General features: G+C 39.8%; 1 protein-coding gene across 4 annotated transcripts in view; it reads right to left on the reverse strand.

Moving 5' to 3' along the window:
* The window catches only part of kiaa0232 (KIAA0232 ortholog), a 32459-nt gene extending 16625 nt beyond the window's left edge, over positions 1-15834 (reverse strand). Inside the window, exons 1-3 of one of the 4 annotated variants that reach the window (XM_015344902.2) lie at positions 15494-15831; positions 3583-4086; positions 266-403 (exon numbers count right to left, since the gene is read on the reverse strand). In XM_015344902.2, coding sequence (XP_015200388.2) covers positions 266-403; positions 3583-3810 — 366 coding nt within the window. In that variant the 5' untranslated portion in view covers positions 3811-4086; positions 15494-15831. Of the gene's footprint in view, positions 1-265; positions 404-3582; positions 4087-14257; positions 14370-14877; positions 14988-15493 lie in introns of those variants that run through there. The other 3 variants (XM_015344904.2, XM_015344905.2, XM_015344906.2) reach the window with 3 other exon arrangements.
* Positions 15835-16342: the final 508 nt, after the last annotated feature.

Consider the following 16342-nt stretch of genomic DNA (forward strand, 5'->3'; position numbering starts at 1 on the left):
GATAATATTGTGAACATACACAGAAATTCAAAAGGTGTACAGAATTATTTTATTGTACAGAACACCACTGGGACCCCCGAAGTACAAATGATTCAGAAAATAAAAATTTTAGGCTGGGGGTCCGAATTATTGTTTTCTTTTATTGTTAAAAGAAAGTAGCCCACGACAAGTAGTCAAGCATTGCAATGAGAAATGTAACAAGTGTAAAACGAGATGCAAACATATTGTTGACTGAGATTGTGTATTCAGCCTGGCAGATACTTACTTCATCAGATGCAGAACGCAGACATCGCACAGCGGCCTGTTTCTTCATTTCCTCAAGACTAAGGTCCGCCCCCTTCTTCTTGCTCTTCCCCCATTTCTTACTGGTTCCCTTCTCCCAACCCAAGAAGATGTCATTTTCCTGAAGAAAGACATTCCACTGTTTACTGCATTCTTTACTTCAGATGTCACAGGAGAGGTTAAGAGTTACTTATCTATGTCATCCCATTCCATCAACAAGTGGTTCTCAAATCAGTGGTGGCGCCCCCTAGGGGGAAGTGTAACATCAAAGGGCTTGCAAGGAGCTAAAGGGAAAAATACTTTTTTCTGACAGTAACCAATAAAAGATCTTAAAACTGCTGGATTCAACCAATATCGTGGTAACCTAGATGGTGCTATAGATAAAAAAAAACAATTTTAAGGTTTGGTATTTAGGTCTGTGGTGTCCCGGGTTTAGCAGATTGCATGGTGGGTTTTGAGACACCTGAAGATGTTTACTGAAAACTGGGACAGAAAGAGCCTGACAATTACGCACGATGAGCCTCAAGACAGTAGCAGTTTGATCAGAACTATAGAATGTTCAAGGAAGAAAAGGACTTCTGCCATGACTCCAGTATTTATGAAAAATTACAAATGATAAAAGCTAGTACCTATGTGAGACACCTATCCCACCTGTGTTTTGACCACCTTAGTTGCAACTGCTATCATCCACATTTTAAACTATTCAACTCATAGCTACAATGAATTTCACTAATGGAAGTACTAAACTCAAATATCACACCCGTAAGCATCAATCTGAAAAAAATAAAATCCCTTATTAAACTCTAATGGGACGAAATAACTTTCGTTAAGGAAAACAAGACTGCTGCTTTAAATTGTTTGTAAACCAGCAGGTGGCACTCTCCCTCCGGATCACAACCGTAGCCCACTTTTTATTCCAAAGATTGAACCTCTTGTTCCAAAACATAATGGCAGAGGTGACCAGAGATTTGTTGAAAAGGCTCATCTTAATTGTGATACTGACATTAAAAAAACTGCAACACTGCATGATGTTCAGGTGGCATTTTGGAAATGCACAAGAGTCTAAGTATACTACATGCAGCATATACAAACCTTTACTTAAATATAAAACCAGGATGGATGAATGTCCATAACAGACATAAAACCTATAAACCTGCAGGCCGCAAAACACAAAATCAGATCACATTTCCTCAAAAAAAAAAACAGTGTGTCTTAGCCAACTCTTCTAAGACTGTCCTGTGATATGTACCAAGTTTCCTCTATTGTAAAAAAGCCTCTTTGCATTCAGAATTCCAAAAGGTAATTTCATTTTTTCCCCAACTTGGCATAAATGTACTGTTGTGGGTTAGAGTTATAACTGTGAACTTGTTATCCAATCAATATCCAAAGTTCTTTGCACCAGCTGGCTACATAACCAAATATAAATGACAATTTCATCAATTACACAAGACAGGTGCTCTTTATTCTACAGAACAACTTGTTTATGGAGCAGTCACCAGGGAAAACTTAAGACAAATATTACTTTAACACACAGAGAACATATTTCACTAATTCTCATTTCATTCTGTAAATTTCAGAGCCCTGTTTGCTACAAAAAACATAACACTTCCCCTATAATCTAAACATCTTAACAGGCCGAAAAGGAACGTGCACCCTATTAAAAGGATACTACAGGTCTCCTTTACTAAACATGCCCACTACAGAACAGGAGTCATTTTCCATGTTTAAAACAATTCATCACAAACCTGGAGAGTAAGACAACACAGAAAATCATAATTCCTCAAGTAAGACAGGCAACCCCTTTTAAAAGTATTCAGAATACCTGGTGTGGTTTCAAATCAGATGAAAGACAAAAACATACAGTCCAGTCTTCCTTGTTGGATATGTATAGTTCTTCTGTTAGTGTTTACTGTATTTATACTGCCTTGAGGCCACCTCTATCTCATGATCCACCTCCAGAGAGGCTGGCCATGACCTCACTAAAAAGGGTCCATTTACTGTTAACTATCCCTGTTCTGCAATGGCTGACTTAATAATTTAACAGTGAATTTGTTTAAAGTACCACACCTTTGATCACCTGTATCTTGCTCATGTTTATCTGTCCAACTGACACCTGTATAAACACTGAGACACTATTCATTGTTCTGTAAATCTGCTGGGAAGTACAAATCTTACAGCCACAACATTACAGCTATAACATCAAAAATACAAAGTTTGAATTGAAATATGTTAAGTGTGCAGCTAATGTCAACAAAGAGCTAATTCTGCAGGTGAATTTAGTTTTAAATTTAGTTTTAGTAGTGCACTGCATTACGTAGAATATTTTATAAGCCTATACAATACGCAAGAAGCTGTGGAGCAAGAAATTGTCTTACCATATTAACCTAACATCTACATTCACTCAATTTAACTGCATTAAGTAGTAGACTCTGCTGAACATGAAGGAAACACATAGTGAAATACATTTTGAGAAAATAGTTTCACAACTTTGGAGCACATCAGAAAAATTAAGATTTTTATTCATTTTCTTTATATAAGAGATGTGATCATCATTCTTAAGTGATCTCATTTAAAACCTGAGGAGTGGTTCATTACAGTAATGAGACGTTCAAGTGAAGTAAGTTACACAAGTTGGATAACAATGAGCTGAGGTTTGTGGGTGAACTGTTTAAAGATGAATTTGTGGAGGAACATTAGTGAATGTTTTTTTTACACAGGGTACTTACACAAGCCACAGACCTACGTTTTCTACATGAAGCTAACAGTGCCTCCAAATACACGTTCTCCATATATCACAGGACGGGATTTAATTCAAGAACATTGCAGTGCTTTGGATAATATGAGAGTACAGGATGGGAGAGGACTGAATCTTTAGTCCCTTCTCACACACTAACCCAGGACACTGCTGCAGTGCTTTGGATAAGATGTTAAGGAGAGTGCTTTGGTCATTACACATCTCAAGGCATTGGGCTGGGTTAACACTTTTTAATAATCTGACCCCCTAAAGTTCCCGTTAACTCAAATGACAGGGTCATTTCTCACTTTATCCCATATACTGTGTAGTGTTGCTGCTGGTACATAAAGAGGACCCCTCAAGACCAGCACCCACCAGAGCAACACACAGAAAGCCATGTTATGCAGCAGCAAGATGGAACTGTACAAAAGTGAGGAACTAAATTTTCAGCAACTAAATCATATTTACAAGTGTAAATTGCAAGTAGCCCAAACACCCCTTTCAACAGAGACAAATCTTCCCCAACTCAATACTTAAAGTCAGGTATACATGGAAAAATAACCTACCTGATCTTGCAAGTCGTAGTCATAACTATCATGCAGAAGAAGACTAAGAACATAACGAGTGTAGATCATGGCATCAATCCCACACTTCTCCAGCTCCTGTCCTAGCCAGGTTTGCACCGGGCCCAATGCATGAAGGAGAGACATTTCTGAAGCAGGAAAAGGGCCTGAAAAGGGGCTTGAGTAGCTTTCAGGAGCAGGACCGTCCAAATCGGTACTGACTGGATGCATCGAACTAGGTGTTAGACATCGTGAAGTACCGGGGCATTTTCTGGTGGATGACTGAAGGGGAGCCTCTCTGGATGCAGTTTCAGTCCAGCAGGACACAAAAGGGGGGAGCTACATGAACAATCATGTAGGTTTCTTATTGCTGTTTGCAGGGACGAACTTCACTCTTCAATCATGGCTCACTGATGGAGAAAATCAGCTATGGCAAAACACCAATTGTGTTTGCTTCACAATCAGAAGAGGTTCATGTTGAGTTCAAAATCCCTCCTCCGGCAAAATCTGTAAGAAAAAAGGATTTTTGTTATAGTTGCTTCATGAGTGTGTTTTTGTTTGGTACTTTCACATAAGAGTGTGTTGCAATAAGGTAAAATTTTAATGTTAATGCATTTATTTGTTCAATTACCAAAATAACTCATGATTAAGATCTTGAAGAATATATGTCAAGCATAAATAGTATTAAAGCAAAACACAGAACAAGTTTATTCTTAAAAAACTTGGAATAAGAACTTGCAATGTGGTTTGGTTCACCAAGTCAGCACAGTTTGTAGTATTTTCCTGGATATTAAGTGTTACTGACAAAAGAAAAAAGCATTACCAATTGTCTGCATGGGTGTTCATTTTTTTACAAAACCAAAAACAAACTGACAGTAAACAAAACATTAGGCTTATTTAGGCATTATTTAGGATTAACAGAACTTTAAAGACCACATTCTTTCAATTACCCCCCCTCTTCCTGCTCAGAACCCTTGTTAAACCAGTCTGTGAATAACAGCACAAGCACTTTTATTACTTTTATGAGCTAAACAGCATGGTGAATAAGCACAGGATGGACCGTGGATTTGCTCGAGCCTTTTAAGCAAAGGCAGTTAAAGCAGTCTCCAGTCTGGGCCCAAGCACATTAAACCCAAGGGGCTATTCTTTTGCTCTTGGAAATGAGTTTTGTCACAGTTGTTCGGTCTCACTCCTTCTCTTCCATGTTCCTGGCAAAACAACATGCTCTGGAAACTCCACTGAAGCCGTGCAGTCAATTGATGCAGATACCCCATTCACTTTTACATTGTGTTTTTAAAATGCTTTTAAAAATTGCTGACCCCAAAATCTCCTATCCCCTTAAAACCTACTGTAAAATTCTACTGTACTTTAAATGAGTGAAATGGAGTTTGATTGCATTTGTAACAAAAATTAGGTCACTTACTTGATCTAGTTTAAAAGGGAATTCAATTTCTGAAAAACTTTGCATTAATGATTCAGAAACAGCTTAGACCTTAATCTTTTAAAATTCTCACAGCAAAACAACTATACACTTCAACATTAACCCTATAACTATGCAACTACGCAACTTTGTGAAAAACAGCCTGTTAAATTTGCCACAAACTGGGTAACAAGCAAAAATATCTGTAGACATTACTCTGTAGCAGAATGATAACCCCTAAGAATAAATAAAACCATAGTACTTCTTCCCCTCAGGCTTCAAAACAGTTTGGCATGCTACCAAATATTAAATCAATGTAGCACGTACAATAACAGGAGGGGATGGCGTATAATGTATAACAACATTTGCAGTTCACATCTTGATTGCACTTATCAAGGCCTCCTTCAGAAAGCATCAACAATGCATATCATACAAGCTGTTTGCTTAGCTGCAGGTGGGTTTAAAAGTTTCGCAAACAGATGAGCAAAGGGGACTTACTCTGCTTAATTAACTTCATGGTAAATCATTAGAACCACAATCAAGGATAAACCTTCAACAGCCACAAAGCACATTGTAAATACAGAGGAACAACAAGAAAAGGAAAAAGAGGGGACCACAGAGAGGAATGAACACCACTGTCCTCCGTCTCAAATCTTGTGCCATGTGAGAGGACCTTGTTCTTGTCAGTCTTGGAGAACCAATTCTGGTTAAGGGATCTGGATATTTTAGAGCTTGCAGTCATTTAAAAAAAATCCGATTTCTTACATTGTGGAACCCTCACACTAAAAATGTTCAGTGATGCATTTCTGAATAGGAAGACCCATATCAATTGACTAAATGCATCTGTGTTCTAGGAAAGGAAATTTAGTTGCATTTGGGATCCAGTCATGAGATTTTTTAGTCTTTTCGGAAAAAGCACAGAATTGCTTGTGTTATTGGTGTAATGCTGTACTTATTTTTTTATTGTTACTCATAAATTAAAATTGTAATTCTCTCCAGAGAATCAAAGGAACTTGTGTCATTTTTAGATGCCTCACAGTTTCCTAAGGCTCGGGTTATTTCCTGGCTATTGTGCAACAATGTACAGGTCATGCCTGCTTTAACTACAAGCCACGTGCTGGACACATGCTACTTTAAGGGACCAAAGAAAAAAATCCCTGGGTGCCAGGTCAGAGTTATGAAGTATGAGGTGCTGGACCTTGAATAATAAAAACAAGAAACCATGCAGCTGGATATCACTGTCAGGTCACTGTCAATGAAAGGTCTCCTACCATAGTCTGACGTGTGACAGAAGTGCTTAGTGTTTGCCCACATTTACACAAGGCCAGCCAAATTCATAATAATGCTTTGCATAAACTCCGACAAGTTCCTGCTGGTTCATAAAGCAGCCTGCGCTGCACCACAGCTCAATCCTGCTTTGCATGGAACATGTGAATTTGCAGGTAAGATGCTAATTCAGTTCTTATTTCCAACACTTTGGAAGAGATGAGGACAAGCTCTAAATTGTGTTAGTCTTTCCACCAGCACCAGAAAGTTACTCTTTGATCTTAAACAAAGGGGATTTGATTTTATGCATTTTCACAGAATCTGAAAACTTAATTTTCCATATAAGACACAGTACATGCCAAAAGTATTACTTTTTTAAATCATCACCATTCCTCTTCCTGATATTTGACAGTCAAATATCAGTGGTGTTTACAAGGAAAAGAAAATTCCTTGGAAACGCAAGACATTTAAAGGAGAGCCATGACAAAAAAAAGCCAAAACCTAGCAAAAATAACACTATTAAAAGATCATTGCTAGAGACAGTCACATCGCCTGATGCAGCGTTTACACTAAAAAGGTTTCACTAAAAAAACACATCTCAGTGAATTCAAGTCTATTCATCCTTCAAAGGTGATAAAGGGCTGGTAAAATATAGAATCTGTGACTAACTTGACCAATTCTGCCATTTCTCAAGTAAAATCACTTTTACAGCCCTAACATGCATTTGTCAGTGAAAAGTCTTGCAACAATAAAATCATCCATCTTTCATGACTTACACTACAGTCTAGCTCACAGTAAATACCCTTAAAACAATTAAACCCGTTGAACTGTACTTAACTGTACATGCTTGCCTCTCACTGTTTAGCAGCATAAAGCATGAAAAGTACAACAGTCAAAACACCTTCTTTGCTTAAATTATTAAAATAGTACACGGGAAGACCCAAATGAGCACTAACGTTAAAGGCGTAACTATTGTTTTTTTTAATGATAGTATACTGATAGTAATTGTTCAAAGAATTTGATTTATTCTTTTTTGCATCTTTTCCAGAGACTTAAGGCATGACTGGTATAACAGTTTGAGGCCGTACGGTGTTAAATAGCCAATCCGTAGAATTCAGTCCATGAACTGTAACAGTATGAAAGTGAACCATGCAATCTTCCTAGAACTGGATTTTTTTTATAGCATTATACGCGTTCCTGTCAGGAGTAATCCCTTCATTACTCGCCCACCATGCAGCTTCTTGTGCTCTTATAGTTGAGCTCCACGATGTGTTCGAGCAGGAGGCGAGAGGACATCTTTACTGTTGCGCCTCACACATCAAAGTCAATCCTTTGTGCCAGCTCTCTTGTTTTAGCATATGAGCACAATGCTCATCATTACAATTAGCCATTCTTATCTTTGTTATTATTTTGGCTTAATAGCAAAACAGTTCGAACTTGTCAAACATCAGCCTAAATTCATCTCATTAGCTTCTGGATTGAATATCTTAATACCATCCATCTATTTTCTATAAGATTTATCCAACACTGGGAGCCAGAGCCTATCCTGGCAAACAACAGGTGCCAAGCAGGATACACCATGGACGGGATACCACTCCAGGCCAACTATAAAATGACTTAACTCAATTACTTACAGGGTGCTAACATGCTTCCCAGATTCCTAATCACCGACGGTTTAAGTTTGTGAGCAAAACCTGCAGGACGTTTGCTCACAACAACCAGTGTTGCAGACTCAAGTTAATTTCAGCTCTTTTATCAGTGGAAAGATCATGGGATGGCTTGAAATTAAGCTAAACTGAATTAGAACTGCCTCAGATGCAGGAGTTTTCTTTTCAAGTTTATGCATAAACAGAAAATGAAATGGTGCTGGAATGCTATTTTTCAAACCATTCAAACTTTCCACATCTTTTTACAATACCAATGTATTAAAAATATCAACCCATATAACCCATATCCAGACATCATAGTACTTCTCATATGATCCTTCCAAATTTCAAAATTCCCGTTCTCCTAGAAGAGGCTAACACTTGTAACCTAACTCTATTAAAATCATAAACAATAATTAGAAACATTAAAACGCCCATCTTTATGATGTTTCTGGAAATATGGCGAAATTTCAGTCCACACATTGCAACCTGTTACCCAATCTGTAGCAACCTTCTAATGCGAGCTTCCAAAGAAAGGCGAAACATCTTCCCAACCGACTACAAAGTGCACCTGCAAATATTTAAAACTTCTTTTCAGTAGAGAAAACGAGTCAATACGTTCTATGTGAAATCAATCCAATTCCGACAAAACATTTGAGCTTTTCATGAAATTCAATACGCAGCTATCAAATGGAGGAAAGATTTGAGAATTGTACATCAACATCTCAAATTGTTTTGGAGATATGGTCATTTAAAGAGGGCATTTACATGCAGACTTTCTTGAAGACAATGCAACGGTTTATCTAGACATGCTATACACAGCCTTGATGCCATTTTAAAGCTTGTGGATGTGATTGAAAAAATTCTGGCATATTGTTCTACTGACCCTAATATATGAAAACAGAAAACTAAAGAATATGATTTCTATATGATTGGAGGTGGGGGGATTAAGAGTCATCATTCTTCACATACAGGAAATACATATCACCTCAGTTCTCCAATCCTGGCCATCATAATTCTATGCCAATAACCCAATTACCAATGATTAACAAAGAGGAAAAGAAGCACATTGCCAGTACATTCAGAAGACGGAGATGAAACTAGTTCTTGAGTATTAAACTCTCAATTATGAAAAAATCTCTTAAGCAGAAATACTTTCATCGTGACCTCTTTAAAACACACAAAGAAAGCTACTAGATATTTTGATAGCCATCTCAGCAATTTTGGTTCTAAATTTGTCATCAGCTCCTCTAGGAGCTAGACAGAGTATTTGTGAAACTTCAAGCATGCTTACTGCTAAACTGAGTGATGATGAAGACGCATTTAAGCCTTTCAAGTGACCCAGGGAAAGCAAGGACCATGACTATTTAGCTGATCAAGAAATTCAATAAATGCTGGTCTCTCATTTAGGAAACTCCAGCACAGTAGAGACATTTAGAAAGATCAGTAATATACAGCAAAATAAAAATGAAAGAGTAATGGCTGAGATCTGGACACAGATACAGTGGGTTAAAAGAGAAAATCCAAATTCTTACAACAAAAGGCAGGACTGGACAGGTAACAAAGGAAAATTCGGTGGACCTTATTTCATTGCTAGAACTAACTGCCAGTTCATTACAAAACCAAACTCTGGATGGACTATATGTCCAGATCTGACTTATAATAATAATAATAATTGCTTACACTTATATAGCGCTTTTCTGGACACTCCACTCAAAGCGCTTTACAGGTAATGGGGACTCCCCTCCACCACCACCAATGTGCAGCATCCACCTGGATGATGCGACGGCAGCCATAGTGCGCCAGAACGCTCACCACACATCAACTATCAGTGGGGAGGAGAGCAGAGTAATGAAGCCAATTCATAGAGGGGGATTATTAGGAGGCCATGATTAGTAAGGGCCAATTGGAAATTTGGCCAGGACACCGGGGTACACCCCTACTCTTTTCGAGAAGAGCCCTGGGATTTTTAATGACCACAGAGAGTCAGGACCTCGGTTTTACGTCTCATCCGAAGGACGGCGCCTGTTTACAGTATAGTGTCCCCATCACTATACTGGGGCATTAGGACCCACATGGACCACAGGGTGAGCGCCCCCTGCTGGCCCCACTAACACCCCTTCCAGCAGCAACCTTAGTTTTTCCCAGGAGGTCTCCCATCCAGGTACTGACCAGGCTCACACCTGCTTAGCTTCAGTGGGTTGCCAGTTGTGAGTTGCAGGGTGATATGGCTGCTTATACCTGTGTTCATGCGTTTAAAAACAAATTTAAAGACTGAGGGTTTTCACAAGTTTACGTCAGTCAAGACCAAGAGAATACATCCAACAGGATCTGCTCATTCATTCTTATATCGTAGATCTAAGATCTCAGAGACCAGGTTTTAACATAACTTGAATATGATACAAGTAAAGCCTTACAAATATTAGACGTATACATTGCTGGTACATGTATTTGAGTTGAGGCTGAAAATAAAAATTTCAGTGAACTACTTAAAGCATATTCAAACAAACTGAGACAACAAATCCCTACCAATATGCCAATTTCCCTTTATTCCACTGTTCTATGCTTGTCTTGAACATTTAATTGTCTTCCAAACCAGATGTAATCTTTTAAAAATTAAAAACAAGAATTTAAAATCATATTAATTTTACACACATTTTGTTGTTTCCAGTTTGATAAAGTTTTTCAGCCATTGCAATTACAGTGCCAGAAAGCCTGTCTGAAATAGCCAGAGAGCAAACTTGCAAATCAGATTTTCAAATGACATTTAGCCAAGAATAAACCCAATATGACAAGTCATGTATATTGCAGTAAATTAGGGAAGTTAACAAAATCACCAGCCAGTATCTTTCTGTTCATAGTTTTGCTACCTAGACTAGCTATTCTGAATTCTTATTCTGATAGTACACAGCACACACTTGAACCTTCACTACTGCACCCCATTCTAAGATGGTATACATGTGGTCAAATGGATGCCTTTGCATTTTGCACTTAATTCACAAAAAGCAGAGGGCACCACTAAGCCTCATGGCTTACACTACAACCATTTTGGGGATTTTATTTGCTTTTGTTTGTAGTAAACAGCATCCACTGAGGATTACAGTAAAGATTCTCTTCAAAATGCTGCCTCCACTGAAGTCCGGGGACTCAACAGCGAAAATTTAAGAAGTCCAAAAATCTTCTAAACAATATTACAAAGGCTTAAATCAATAAATCATATGTAATATTGTATTGGAAACTTGTCTAGATTTAGTCATCTACCAGGCACCTGCTTAATCATTAACTCTAGATCACTTTTTAATACCTTTCCAGCTTCTATGATGTTGAAAAATAAAACCTAGGTAATTGGTATGAATTAGAAAAGGCAGTGGTCCCAACACAGGTCTCTGTGGTACTCCGCTGAAGTACACATCCACAAACAACTGATCTGTACAAGTTAATGGCTATAAAACAGTTCCAATTCAAATGCACACATTACTTTAAATGCCTTTAATTTCTTAATTAATCTTTTGTAAGAAACATTCAGAAGAGTACTGAAAAACCAAATACACCTAATTGTTTGCTCTGCCTATATCCATTGCTGATACTGCTTGTTCAAAGAATGCTTAGAGTAAATTAACCTTCTCTAAATTATTTTGAATAGTCCCAAGGGAACTATTTCTATATTGATGATATTATACCCCTAATTATCACTCTCATAACCCTACGTGCAAGAGAACACAAATTGGTCTATTGCTACTTTGTTAGAAGACTTTCTTAATGGACTGAAAATGGTATTTCTTGCTTCCTGATGTATGAATGAAGGGAAAAACTTTTTTCTCATTCAATTTACAGTGACTGAAAAAAAACTGAGAAAATTCATTAACCACATATACTATTTGAATCTCTGACAAAATGCCACATCTTCCTTTACACAAGACTTTGAATTCCTTATAAAATGCTGATCTATAATTTATTAAATTTATTATTTGTGATCCGTAGCATAATGCTTTTTATTGTTTTCATAAATCTGACTCATACAGATTTGATTCATCTAGGTTAAGTTGCTGTGCGTGAATATCTGTTGGTGAACAGAGCTAGACCTCCCCCTCGTCACTCCAGAACACAGAGCATCCGAAAGTGGTTTTCATCACCAGCTAAATTAACCATGTTTCTGTGATTCCGAATACATCATAATTATTTTATTTTGGGATTCTATCTGAACCCTTACGTCCTCTTTCTCTTTGTTCTCCTCACTTACATTCCAATTTAAAGGTGCCTGATTTTTTTTGTATCTTCCTGCCAAGAGTTTTCATCTTCTCTTCTCTGTAGCAGTTTCCAGTCACTGAACTCTTCAGCAAACTACACCCTCAGCCAAGTGTTGGTTTTCCAAGTTAACACTTATGATTCCAGAGAAGACCACGTATTCGATCCTTTTCTTCAGTTTGGTTTGCTAGTGAACAGAAGTGTGCTGTATATACCAATGTCATCTGTTCAAACCTAGACAAGGACAGGGTAGTCATCTGCTTTTGCTAGGAGGCTGTTACCTGTATGGACAATGCCAGCCACCCAGCCAGCTCCAGGGAGCAAGCACTCTGTGTTCTCAACACATTAGTGCAGATGATCTCTTATTGAGTGTTGTTAAGTCTAGTTTCCAGCCACCACCTCTACTGTTTTTACATATTTTGTCCATGTCCATGCTTGGGAGCAGTAAAACAGCAGGAGGTATGTTATGTGATGGCTTGCATCATCTCAAACAATAAAAGGAATAGGTGTCCACGAACAGTATATTACTGTTGCCCCACCATTTGCATTTCAATACTCTCACTTAGGGATGCTAACGCCTCTAACTGTAATGTGCATTAACAAACCCTTCACTTTGTTGTTAGTGTGCCTTCCCTATAACACATCCAATAGAACCTCCAGCTGGAGTATTGTACCCTGCCTGCTGGGTAAGTCACCAACATACTTCCTACCTTCAACTTCTAGCCTTCAACTTGAAATGAAAGAAAAGAGTGATTACAAAGTCGAGGGTTATGACAAAGTAAGAGACCATGACTGGAACCAAAAACTGTCAATGAATATTTTCAAGGGATATTCTAAAATCCTCATTTATGTTTTATGAACATTTGTCACATAATTGAAGGAAAACTTTTCAGAGCATCTCTTGGAATCAACCAGTCTTTTTGTTTAATTTCAAATTCATCTGAACCTTCGCTAGCAAAAGAGCATTTTTTTTACTTAAAGGATCACAGTGGAATCAAAGTATCATTAGACTTGTGCCTGTATTTTTTTCCAGTTTCTTATAAAACATTAACTTCTGTTGATGTGCACAAAATCATTTAAAATAAAGATGTTATCTAAATGCAAGTCTTGAAAAATAAAGGTGACAATACGAAGAGCATGAGGTTAGGTAAAAAATTAAAAGAAGTTAAATTAAAAAAAAATATTAAAAGCATTAAAAGCAAAAGGAAACATGCTACTTATAGACATGTGCAGAAACTTTTGCAACTGAACACTACCCCATTACAATATTGCTTCCTTGTATGAACATTTTAAAAATACTGCATTTAAAATTAAAACTGAATGCACTTTGCCTGGGATCGTTCTTCCCAAAAGAAACTATAGCAGACTACAGCTGGAAGAAATAAGTGATGTGACTGTATATGGAAAACATATAGCTTAGAGAAAACAAGGGAACGAAGGTTTGGTTGCATTGATAAGGCAGCAGGGCAGAGTTGGACTAAGATTTAGAGCTGACCTTGTCCTTTCATTCTGTGTTCAAGGATGGAAATGGGACACAGTATAATTTGAGATATCCCAGGCAATTTGAGAAATTTAGTATTTTTCTACTAGTCTGGCTCAAAGAGTTTATATTAACTTGAATATTAGTTGAGTTATAACTTCAGTAATAATACGTATGACTCAACAAACTTATATTAAAGTCTATACTCGCAACAGTACCAGCACTAACAGGAATAGTACTTTTCTTACTGGCTGGACAACTGTAATCTACCAAATATAATGAGTTTCTCACATTGCAAAAATGAAACTAGCACAATAAAGAAAATTCAGGCACCTCGACATAAAATATCATTTGATCAAATAAACACAAAACAACAAAACAATCTAGAATGTGCAAGATGCTCTTCTCTCATTAGTAGCTTTATATTCTTATGTAATATTTGATCTTAACTTCTAAAGTGGAAAAACAATCGCCTGCAGTTTTATTTCGTTGGTAATTTCAGGTGTAACTCTACTTCCTCAAATCAATACTAGTGGCCAAGTTATGTGGTACTGAACTATCACAGTTCATTCCTATACAAAGATTATCTAAAGACATCAACCACGAAAGTCACAAACTCACCATAACACGCGAATGCACCAGCCATTGCACGCTTAAATCGGTGGTTGGTTACACGTAAAAACCTGCGTTTGTCTAACTAGTTGCATTAACGCTCCCGTCGGCGCAGCCCCTGTCAAAACCATCTGACTGTGCAGCAAGAGCGAGCAGCGCTAGGAAAACAATAAGCCCCGCCCACCTGCCCTGTCCTCAACCCAGATTGGAGGAACAGCTCTCCAGCGGCCCCGCGGTTGGACGCCCCGCCTGTCCGTCACCGCATACGACGAACCAGACTCCCCTCAGAAGGCCCCCGAAGGGCAAAATAAGGAGCTTCTCGGCAACAGTGCCAAAACACCGAAGCACCGCAAACGCCACCACTTTACTAGGATTTCTGTATGTCCACTGCACGCTTTTCAATTTCCACAACAAAAACACACAAAACACCGCACCGATCTATGACGCCCTCCGTCGGCTGGAAGGCCCGGGCAATGGCCACGGACGTATCCGTTACTTGAACTCAACACAACACAACTGACAGCCCCGCTCAGCCTTCCATTTGTTTTCACCGCGGCCGCCGGCACGTTATCGGCACAGTGGTCCGGACAAAGTGGTCTGTATTAACCGGCAAGACGACTGTCTCCCACCTCGGAAAGCCGAAAGCATGTCATAAAACACCGACGCTCACTTCCTCAGTCCAGCAGGGCAAGCCGGAGCCTCTACGAGCCGCGATCACGGGCTTGAAACGCCCCCCAACAAAGCGGGGAGAGTTGGCGACACTGTAGCTGAAAAACTCGGGGGGGGGCGGGGGGGAGGGAGTGGGTCCTACAAGCCGCCGGTGGCTCCACCTCTCCGCAGCCCGGGTCAGCCGGACGGGCAGCCGGAGTCTCGGCTGAACCGAGTCGCGCCCCCGTCCTACCGGCCCGACGCGAGTGACCCTTGTGCCGTCAAAAACAAAACGGCATTCCCGCTTGCGCCATTGCTGACACATCTCCCTCCCCTCTAAATAAACGTACACCTCTCGGCGCCGGGGCAAGAACGGACACTGCCCGGCGTCTACGGGGGACACTTCTCCCCCAAACTGTGAGTGGTGGTGAGGAGGAGGAGCGGCCGGGCTGACCCGAGACGTCTTTAAAAAAAAAACATGCGTCACGAATTCCCGCTTTTCCAATCTTCAACGGGCGCTGCGTGAAGACAATACGAACTGCGGAGGAGAGCCGGGATGCCCGCCGGTCAGCGGGCAGCGGTGTCGGCGTCTCTTACCTGCCGTTGCCCAGCGCAGAGGAAGAGGAGAAAGAGGAGGAGAGGAGCGGCTGGTCTCCCGCTGCCGTTCCGAGCGCGAGCTCAGGAATCCGCCGCAGCAGCGTCACGTACTACAGACGCGCGAGACCGCTGCCAAGTCCTGTCCCGGGTTTCGGTCAGGCACCCGCGGCTCACGAGTCTGCCGCCATTCCGGCTCTGCCAAGCGGCAGCTGTTCTATTCTGCGCCGTACTTCCCCTCGATCCAAAATGGTCAACACAGTAGCGCAGTTTCACGCCCAGACCTGTTTTTCACCACCTCCCCACTCCCCGTCACCAGGCAACAAGGCGAACCGCGACCGCCCTCTCCTGTGAGGTTGTATTCATCCGCCTACGATTGCATCAGAACGCTAAGTAGTTCTTACGAAAGATTTTCTGGGTCGTAGTTGTGGAGCGAAGTCTGGGCGTGCTCTACCTGCGTGATGCATATTGTAGGCTAATTTTAGTAAGATAGCAGTCACGACATGAGACTGAACTAAGGAAACCGGAGCAGCCAGTTCTTTACGTAGAAACTGGCACGACATTAAAATATGTTTATAGTAGGAATGCATCCGTATCCTCCGGTTGTTTATTTATATCTCACACACTTAGCCGTGGAATAGGACTTGAGTGACGTGAATAGGTTGGGCATTTCCGGTAAACAATCAATAACCGAAAGAAAGTCGTAAAATAGTATTGCCCGTCACTGCAGTATATGATAGAACACACAATGTAACCCACACTGTTGTACGTGTATTGTAATGACTGCAGTGATACAATCACGGCTCCTGTGTTTAGGTATGTCTTGTCCGTTTGAACAGAAAACAGACTGCT

This window comes from Lepisosteus oculatus, chromosome 1 (assembly GCF_040954835.1).
Source record: "Lepisosteus oculatus isolate fLepOcu1 chromosome 1, fLepOcu1.hap2, whole genome shotgun sequence".
Classification (NCBI taxonomy): domain Eukaryota; kingdom Metazoa; phylum Chordata; class Actinopteri; order Semionotiformes; family Lepisosteidae; genus Lepisosteus; species Lepisosteus oculatus.